Raw genomic sequence first — 10,962 nt, forward strand, 5'->3', positions numbered from 1 at the left:
TAAATTATCTGATGCATTTAGAATTTTATGAAAATGTTGGAATCTGTAGACAGTAATCTAATAACAGTTGATGATTTTTAAAATTTAATTTCAAAATTTCAAGTTAATGTGTGCTGAAAAAAAAACCAAGGTAACTTACTGTTGTTACAAACACCAGCAAAATACATTCAACGAAAATTATCATGATATGATAATTTTCTTTCATTAACATGAAAGAAAATGAGATTAACATTACTAACAACATTCATTAACAAAGTAACTAATTTTTGTTTATGAAATCTTATATACTCAGTAATCGATTTTGGAAAATATTCATCCTTGCTTTGAATTGAAACTTAATTTAGGATTGAAATATTCTTTAAATTCTTATTCCAGATGTCAGTCGTTTAACACCCATAAAACAGTTGTGTCCTGATTACATTGAATTTAATCATATCAAAGCTATTATTGCTGTGTTAGAAAGTAAATATGGAGTGATTGAAAAACCTTTGGAAGATGATGGAAATACAAAGAAAACATCACCAAAGGTAAATCTTTTTTGTATTATACCTATGAAACTGAATTATTTTTTGTGAATGAAATTACTTTTAAAATTTATATTTAATTTTGCTCAGAAAAATGTATATGCATTGAAAAAAATATAAATAATGTAAATTGAAATTTCTAAGAACTATTTTGATACTTATTATATAATTTAGCTCTAGAAATTCATATAAATATCGCTACATGTTTTATTTCAATAGCAAAGAAATTAACAATAAAATTTTGCCGGGTCCTGGCATAGGGGTAGCGCGTCTTCCCCGTGATCTGGGCGTCCCGGTTTCGGAATGGTTATTCTTCTGTTGTTCTATCTGTGAGATGTGTGAATGTGCCCTCCTGTAAAAAGGGGTTGTGCAAGCGAATGAGTGATGCATGAGTGCAAAGTCTTACTCTTTTCCCTAATTGGTGCTGCTAAAAAAAACAAGAGACGCTCCCCCACCGGCTTAAAATTGCTGTCTTCATAACAGCAGCCTTGTCCATGGCAAGTGCCATAAAAAAAAACAATAAAATTTTAATTTTTCAGCTTAATTCACCAGACACCCAGAGTGGCTCTCCTAGCACTGCAGATACATCTGTAACCAAATCCCCATCTATCATCTCAAGCAAAAGGAAAGAGAGCAGCTATTTCTCACAATCCACTGAAATTCCTGCTGTGAAGAAATTGAAAAGCAACAAACTTTTTAAACTATGATTTTGGTATGAATTTAGAATGCTGTGTACCTTTATTCCTAGTATTGTTATAGAGATTTTGCATTTTGTATTATAAAAAAACAAAACAATAATAACATATTTATATTGATTTAAAAAAAAAAAAACTTTTATTTTTAACATTTAAGTCAACATGAAAAAGAAATTTTGAACAAATGTATATTATTTCAAGATTTTTCTCATGTATTTGATAAGTTCTTCAGCTAAAATATAAAAAGAGAAACAATTGATCAAATGAAAATAAATAAATTAACTTTATATTGTCTTTATTTTATTTATTTATTTTAATCAACTGGCTTTAAAACTAAAGCTTAAAAAAAAAAAAAAAAGAAGAAGAAGAAGAAGAAGAAAGCACATCGTAACCTAAAAGCTAGTTTTAGGCATTAATATTTTTATCCATTAAAGTATAGAGTTAGCATTACTTCATTTAATGTTATATAAAGTAGAAAATTTCAAACAGAAACTGTTACCAACCAAAAACAATTCATGTTTTTGCATGTAGAATGGTATGAGCCACTACATAACTTATGGTTATTAAGAAATCAAATAGTTTTAATTAAAAAAATTTTTTGTCACAAGGGCATAAAACTAAATTATTTTCAAATATATTGATTACTTGCATATAAATTAGGATGATGTACAGGACTACATAACATAGCACTCTCTTTTCTGTTGACTAGAGTTATTGCTTGCACTACTTGTTCTTTTACACTAAAATTTTCTTTATGCACAAATTTCAGTTTTGGAAGTGAAACATTTCAATGCAGATTTTTTTAAAACTTTTATATCTATTTCTCCATTAAAATGAGCTACTATTGAAATAATTTGTGCTTATCATTTTATATCATATTGATCTGCATCTGTGTAGTGGTTCTATTCCATCAATGCCACATTTTGCCATTTATGTTGTTAATTTTAATAATTGAATTGAAAGAATATTATTTCGTTTCTAAATTTTTTACATGGGAGAGAAAAGATAAATAATGTAACACAAAAATTGAATTCAGAATTCAATTTTTGGCATTCTTCACACTTATTTGTAAAGATATGTGCATACGTTGTTGAAAAATAAGACAACGGAGACCACTTAACATGAAGAAAGACTAAATGAAATTTCAAATAGGAGATAATTTTGTATGATTAAACATGCATTGTTTTTGTCCTGTTCCCTTTTCTCTTCATCAATTGTGATAATTTTTAAAAATGTATTTATATTCTATATTATATTTTGTCATTCAGTTATACTCATTTTTAAATGTTTATGCTGTGCATTTTGTATACTGTACCATAATGTAAATAAAATATACTAATATTTTCTTGATTATTGTCTCATTAATAAAGTTAGTAATCAAAAACAAAATGTGTTCTTGAAAGAAAAACTACATTGTGATCTTATCTAAGAGGATGAAAGCATTATTCATGGAAAAACAGTTGAATTCCAAGCATATACACAATAAGATAATGTCAGTGTGCTCTATTACTTAATTTAAAGAAGATTTGAAAGGAAGGGTGATTTTAAGCACTAGTTTTAATATAGATAATGGTAATTTAATAAGATTTTTTTTTTTTAATTTATGAAATGCTATAAAAGGAAAGCTGATATAAGAAATGAATAATATTTCAAATTTTAATATAACGACAATATTTCTTTAAGGAATGATTCTTGCTACAATTGTTACTAAAAATAATAAATTATTTTAAAAACAGTTACAACTAAAAAATTTGGATTTGTAAAGATTTGCCTTGTGAGGAAGGGGTTTTGATTTGATGATTTGTAAAACAACCGACTTGCTGAGGAGGATGCATCTTTTCATGCCATTATCATTTTATGGGCTGAAAAAAATATTTAAATACAGTAAATTCTGATCATTTGCTGAAATTAGATGATGCAGCAATTGTGGGTTTTTTTTTTTTTTTTTTTTTTTACGTATTGACTGAGAAAGAATATACTTTAACACAAAAATGTTTTTGGACGATTTTTATTTACAGCAGGAGAACTATATTTGTAATTATGATTGAATAAGCTTTTTATTTTATTTATTTGTTTTTGTACTTACAAGTTTATTAGTAGACTTTTTTTCAAGACTTATCTTTTGTATTGAAACACCTTTTAATTTGTTATTAGCCATTTTAAATGGCGAATTTGATCTGCAAAATTATTCGTAATTTGCATTAATGGTTTTCCACAGCAAATTTTTTTCCACCAATTTTATATTTTGATAACTTGTGCTCAACGGTTTCATTCATTGTACTCTGAAAATGCCAATTCTATTTTTACTGCCATCTCACCTAAAAGTTAAGCTTTGATATGAAAAAGGAAATAATTAACATGTTTGTTAACGCCTGCAATTCACACCTCTTATTTAATTAATTCATAGTTGCTACCTAAATAGATGATCCCTTCTCTACTTCAGTTAAGAGATGGCAAAGAGGGTGCATCTAATTAGATTGATGGATGGAATTAGACGTAAATCATGACAGCGAACAGGTTAATTTCAACTATCGAGACAATTTACTTGCTGAATCAAAACATGCTCATAAAATATATGAGGTTAATAAAAGTATTCAAGAAGAGAAAGAGAGTTTTTGTATAGTGCTGCAAATGTTTTGCAAATTTTGTAATAGCTTTAAATCTATTTAATGTTATCAATAAAAAAATTATTGCACTTTAATAACAATACTAAATTTCGAGCTGAAGGAGTGAAAATATATTTTTATGCCCCAGTTATATAACAGAAAATATCAGAAGCACTTGGAAATATATAAACTATAAAAAAATCCTCATAATTTCTTACTTTTGAAGTTAATTCTTAATTGTAAACACTATAAATCAACAAGAAAATATAAGACATTGTATTCAAATCATGATTTGGGGGAAAACTCGCAATATGGGGAGAGGGGAATAAATTTTTATACTTGAGGTATCTACAACCGAAGAAAAACCAAGGATAAAATATTTGTAAAATCAATGGTTTAAACAGTTTGAATTTTTTTACAACGATGAACAAAAGTATTGTTGTAAAATGTGCATCAAAATATTATTTTAAATTTGTTGAAATTAGAGAAAAACATAGTGCACATAACTACATTTTTCTCGCAAAAAAATTACATATACATATTTAAGAATATATAAGAATTTCATTTGTGCTTTAATATTTTCGGTATTTATCGGAGAAAAACACCAAAAATTAGCTTAATTTTTAATTATTTGAAATTCTAATACATTTTTTTTCCGTAATCTAAGTTCAATGCTTTGCTGTATGAAGTGGCAACACGCGCATTTTTTTCTCTGCAAATAATCTAATTTATTATGCGAGTTCGCAAATTGTACAGACTAAGTCTATGGCAAAGGATACCGACGTGCTCTGATTGGTTTAAGCCTTGGCATCTTTTTGGCAGTGTTTTTCCAAAAAGATGCCATACCGAAATATATTTTTATAAAAATAAATAAAATTTGTGGAGTTATCTCCCCTTCTATTTTTTACTGTTTACATGTAATATTAATCTGGAACACATATACAGCAGAAAATATCAAATCCTGAAACCTAAATTCAGGAAATATAAAAATTACATTTATTAAAAATATATTTTGTGTGTTTTCTTAATATTATTTTGATATAACTAAAAAAATTAGCTACAAAATCACATATTTATATGTTTTGGGCATTAAGTAAACATCTCCCCATATGTAGTTGATGGGAAAGTAACAAACGTTCAGCAACAAGTTTCAATGACTGCATAAATTATCTAATAAAGGCACGAAAATCATAATAAATAAGAATTATTTAATTGCTGCATCATATGTTGAGTAATGACTTTCATTTAGTTTTTATACTTCTGTGCATTAACTACATTAGTTACTTGTATTACTAGTAATATTTATTTTATTATTATTAATTAGTATTAGTAGTATTACTAGTGCTATTTAGAGAAAACAATTATATTAATAAAAATTAGATCGTGTTGATATTCACTCGTATCTTCCATAAAACTAATGAAAGGTACAAGGTTTGAGCCAAATAAGCGAAAACTACACTATTATGAATGCAACACATTTCCAAAAAGATGCCAAGGCTTAAACCAATCAGAGCACGTCGGTATCCTTTGCCATAGACTTAGTCTGTACAATTTGCGAACTCGCATTTATTATTAGTAACTAATCGTCTGCCAAAAAAACTGCCGATATTCTGAAAATATTTGCACGATTATTTAACTGTTATCATTAAAAATATAATTTTGAAACAGTGTAAAATTCATTTTTGTCCAATAATATTTTCGGGACTAATCGCAGGAAAACGTCAAAATTCAACTTTTTTTTTTAATTATTATTTTTAAAAAATTTAAATTGTTCGTAGGCGCACATTGCTTTCTCCAAAGTTTATATCTGTAAAATTTGGTAGCTGTGGGTCACACGGTCTGGCTTGCAGAATGCCAACATAGATGAATTCATCTTTATTAGAAAAGAAAAGACGAAGACATATATTTTAAAAAGGTGAGCGATTACATTAAAAAAGTTAATTTTTGGCAAAAATATTAAATATTTATTTTATTTAATATTCTTAATTTCTGAACATTTTTTTTTTAATAAAACCGTTTGAATTTTGTTTCTAATCTCGTTTTTGAGAAGTTGCAATGATTTTTATATTTATAACTTACATTTTAGTGCTATTTTCGTAAATTCTAAATTTTTATAAAATTTTCATCAAAAAAAACTTAGAAAGTAAAATTTGAATATATAATAATATTTAACTTGAATAATATCATATTATTCATTTGGAAAGATTTTATAGTTGTTTCAGTGTTTCCCAGTGCGGAACGAAATGAAAATGTCATGTTATTTATCAATCGAACTCAAATATTTAAAGACTGGGTAGGATATATATTAGGATACTTATCTGCAGAATTAAGAACAAATCATCTGATAAACTTCTTAACAAGAAAATTATTCCTTTAGACTTCTTCTTAGGGAAAAAATGAAAAGAAACATTTTTCTAATATTTAAAATATCTTTGGCTTTTAAAGGACATATTTTTGTGTCATGGGATGTTACACAGAAATTAAATAAATATTTATATATATATATATATAATAATGTTTTCAAAGAATTCATTCCAAATGTTTTCACATATCTCAAATGACACTAAAGGATTACCAACCTCAAATAATCCAGGATTTATTTCATGCAGCACTGCTATAGTTCATTTTCTTAAGCTGAGAACTGCAGGATTGTAGACTAGTAATTGAAATTCTGGTTGGCAGTTCGTTTCGAACGTGTATGGCGCATTTTTTCCAGTCGTGTCTTTTAATCTGATCCAAAACAGGATTAATTTCTATGGTTTTATGTAATGAATCTGCGTCTTCCATTCTTCTGGTATTATCTTTAGCTGCTTATTTTAGAAGGTTTGAGTTCCCTAAAGTTTCAACTGATGCCCTGCACCATATAGGTAAGCCATACATCAAGAAAGTTGCTTTATTGATGCTAAACAATAAAAATTATTGAATCCTTTGATGTATCTCGGAAGCGGCGACAAAATCTTCAATCTTAAGATAGGACAGTTAAACGTTTGCAATCTGATTTAATCAAATTACCGCGAAATATGCTCTTTAAATCCATTGGGATCAAAATTTCTCTCCTCTGTCGTTATTACAGTGTGAAAGTTTGCTGAAGAGTATCGGCTTAAGTGATGCCTTGTAATATGATCACGGCTTCAAAAATTGGGCAACGCAATTTTGAAATAGCTCAAATGCACTTATTTTTATCAATTAGCTCCGATGTATCCATATGCTGAGAGCATAATTGCGCAATGTATATTCTTGGTCTTGATTTGCGCAAGCATATGAACAAATTTTTTCAAAGTATTTAGTAGAGATAATTTCTTTTATATTAGGTTATTAAAAGTAGCCTAAAATTGAAAAATGTTTCATACCTTCGAACATTTGGCGTTCTTGTAAATCCTTGCAAAACTGTTGGTTGTAGAATATTCAAGGGAAAATTAAAGGATAAATTCATTAAGTTTACGCCAGAAGCTTCGAAACGTATATGTGTATGTATGTTTTATAGCGGATGTTAGAAATAATTAAATAAAGCAGTGGGATTCGGATAAAGAAATAAGAGAAAATGTTATATGTATGTGTGTGTAATGATATCTCAACTAATTTGTTTAACCCTTATATTCATTTTGTATAGTATACCATACATACAACGTTATAAAAATATACTACTACTATAAAATAAAAATATATATAAAATATTAAAAATATAATATATATATACATATATATATATATATATATATATATATATATATATATATATATATATATATATATATATATATATATATATATATATATATATATATATATAAAATAAGCTACCTATATACATTTTTTTTTTGCTTTTCTTTTAAAAAAGGATTCTTGCCACGATAAGGGTTAAATCATAATTATTTTCCCAATTTTTATCTCAATTTAGCCCATATTAATTTAATTTTAAAATTTTCTCTTATTTCCTGATCCAATCCCCCTTTTTTAATTTAATTAATACTATACGCGACCTACGATACTGTTGTCTCAGCAAGTTCTGATGCTCCAAGTGAAGGAATAAAAATCCTTAATGTTTATAACATTCTTTTAAAGGTATCTAAATTTTTCTATCCTAAGACAAAATCACTGAAGGGAAAATTCCGGTCTCTCTTGCTCTTGTGTCGTGATGTGAACTGACGTATTTCTTACCACTTATTCTTGTACATAAATGATGCCTCCCGGGTTGGAGAAATTCGAAGTTAAAGATTCAAAAGTGTTTTCTTTTCGGCCACGCAACTGCTGAAATATGTTTACATATATATATATATATATATATATATATATATATATATATGCGCGCGCGCGTGTGTGTGATTAATTTAATTCTTGATTAATATCCTATTTTTTTAAATCTTAAATGAGTCCATGTTATTTTATTCTAAAAATTTCCTCTTATTTCCTTAAGTAAATCTACACTTTTATTTAATTATTGTCAACACGCTCTCTAAAAACATCTTTTTCTTTGTTTTCTCAGGCCACGAGCAAAGTGATAAGAATCCCTGGCGCCTATGCAGGTTTTTCAAAGATACTTAAGATCTTATTCCTAAGCACATACGTGTAAAAAAAAAATTCCCTATCGGAATCTCGTAATAAAACCACTAAAGGGAAAAATTCTGTTACTTTGCTCTTACATCGCGAGGTGAACAGACGTCTTTTTATCATTGCTATTTCCATGTACCAATTATGTCTCCCAGATAAAATAAATAGAAGTTAAATTTTCAAAAGTTTCTTCTTTTCGGCCACATAAATTTTATATACGATATGTATTTCTTTAATTAAATCTCAGTGTCTGGTATTATGTTGTTACCTTCTAATTATGTTGTTGTTTCTTATGGCACTTGCCATGGACAAGCCCGCTGTTACGAAGACAGCGATTTCAGCCGGTGGGGGAGCGTCTCTTTTTTTTTTATAGTAGCGCCAACTAGGGCCTAAAGTACGACTTTGCTATTAACGCATCACTCATTCGCTTGCACAACCCCTTTTCACAGGAGGGCACATTCACAGATGGAACAACAACCATGCCCAAACCGGGACTCGAAACCAGGACGCCCAGATCACGGGGAAGACGCGCTACCCTTGTGCTAGGACGCCGGCACATTCGAATTATAAATTTGTTTTAAAAAATTTAATAATGTATATTTGATTTGCATCTATAAATCATATATGAGGGTTTGCTTTGGAAATATCATTTGTTGCCTGTTACGTAAATCATTAGAAAAATTAAAACGGGTTTATAAGATCAAACATTATATATATAAGTTTTTATTATTATTATTATTATTATTTTAGAGCGAAACATCCAGTGTATTTTTATGCTGGTGTAACTTAGAAAAACATCAAGTGATATAATATATTTGTAAAATATAATAATTGCAAAAAAAAAGAAAAAAAAATAAAAAACCGTGAAATTATACTATTTTGAAACATAACTTTTGACAAGGCAAGTTCTGAAATGCGTATGTGTTATGCTTTTGGAAGACCCAAGAATTGCAGCGTTAGTAGCCCCAATAAACTTAGTCAGAAGTCAACTCAGAATGCTTGTAATTTTATCAATGGTTTCATAAATTAATTGCTTCACTAAAAATAAGCGTTGCATAGCGAACAAATCAAAATGTAAAAAAATAACTCACAATGTATCGTAAACGAATGGCGAGGAGACACTGTGATGTCACTTGCTGGTTTTGTTCATATCAGTCTGTATTAATATCTTATTTGAAGAGGAATTTAATGGAAAAAATTTTGGCTGGATGCGCTGTCGAACATGACTCTGAGAGGTTCAAGCACGTACTTGTGGAACCTTAATTGACGAAATTTGTTTCTGGACAAAATTTTAAAGTTAGGAGTGAATAATTAAAACACCGATGGAATGGCGGAAGAATATAACTAGAGCTACCGAAGAATTTATGGACTGCATTCTGTACCACAGCAAAAAAGCTGCAGAGATTTGGCTATATCTAAACAATTTATTTGAAATGAAATATAATCAAGATCCCTGATGAAGCAGCTGTTCGCCAAAGGCGAGTAGTATTTTTTAATTCATAGAATTTGCACTTTTTACAATTTTTAATTTTTTTATTTGGCAGTTAATCTAAAAATATTTTTAAATGGACATGTCTGCCCCTTTCCCCTGGTTATCCCAGTGGCCCTAGGTTACTTCCAAGTTGGAAATCCGATACTATTTTTAAAATGCCTTATGTGAATTCTAATTTTTGATTATGTGCTTCTGAGAGTATACTAATAACATTTACCTATATATTATAACTCATTCAAAACAATATTATTTTTATACAGGTATGCATTCAACTCGATTGCTTCACAATAACTTCGATTGGAAATGTATTTTTAATGTTCAAAATTTCCCTCAAGGGCGATTTTTAAGGACGAGTCTCAAACTCAAGTCCACTCAAATTTCTTACATTAATCATTATCTTTTTACTACTCATTATCTTTAAAATACTGTTGACAGAGTCCTTATAAATATTAAACTACGTTTTAAAATTAATTTTTGAATTAATCATTACAAAAGTAATAAAATTTTGTATCCAATTTGTTTCGCAAGATTGATTTATTTTTGAATTAATTTATTGACCACAGGCAGATAGTGCTCCTACAAATAAATAATTGCCACACTTTGCATATATCATTTATCGCATCTGATAAATATTCATTACCCGTCGGATTCTTGTAACACATAGTAAACACTTACACTTCTTGAATGGCCAGGAGGAAAAGCCGGAAAACACCATAACTGGACAGCGATAAATTAGCCAGATAAGTCTCTCGACCGGATAACTGTTTCTTCTAATAACATCGATAAGCCGCGAGTAAAAAGACCGAATAACAAACAGAAAGGAAAAAAGAAAAAAAAAAGTCTGCTGCAGATGTGTCCTTCAATTTGTTTACAACATTTCCTCTTCCCCTAGAGAAGAACGGACTTTCCGAAGAGCTTACGGAATATGCGGCTAAAATAATATTTCAAATTTTCTGGGATCTCTTCTGCAGCTTGCTTCTAATAAGCCAAGGTCACAGTTAAGCATATGTTTCGGTTTTCACAGAAGAAAGGTTTTAAAAAAGTGCTATTTTTGTGCTGGAAAGCAATTTGCTTTTTTATTGCTGTGATTTTTTTTT

At 28.7% G+C, this 10,962-nt stretch overlaps 1 protein-coding gene and 1 long non-coding RNA gene across 4 annotated transcripts in view; one reads left to right on the top strand and one right to left on the bottom strand.

Annotated features, from left to right (window-relative positions):
• The window catches only part of LOC129963566 (bifunctional 3'-5' exonuclease/ATP-dependent helicase WRN-like), a 42,516-nt gene extending 41,221 nt beyond the window's left edge, over positions 1-1,295 (top strand). For both annotated transcript variants that reach the window (XM_056078027.1, XM_056078026.1), the window contains exons 25-26: positions 376-527; positions 1,064-1,295. In XM_056078027.1, the coding sequence (XP_055934002.1) occupies positions 376-527; positions 1,064-1,231 (320 nt within the window). In that variant the 3' untranslated portion in view covers positions 1,232-1,295. The remainder of the gene's footprint in view (positions 1-375; positions 528-1,063) is intronic.
• Positions 1-10,667, bottom strand: part of LOC129963567 (uncharacterized) — a 35,391-nt gene extending 24,724 nt beyond the window's left edge. For both annotated transcript variants that reach the window (XR_008783989.1, XR_008783988.1), the window contains exon 1: positions 10,541-10,667. This is a non-coding gene — a long non-coding RNA (uncharacterized LOC129963567). The remainder of the gene's footprint in view (positions 1-10,540) is intronic.
• Positions 10,668-10,962: the final 295 nt, after the last annotated feature.

Source organism: Argiope bruennichi, chromosome 3 (assembly GCF_947563725.1).
Source record: "Argiope bruennichi chromosome 3, qqArgBrue1.1, whole genome shotgun sequence".
In the NCBI taxonomy this organism is placed as follows: Eukaryota; Metazoa; Arthropoda; class Arachnida; order Araneae; family Araneidae; genus Argiope; species Argiope bruennichi.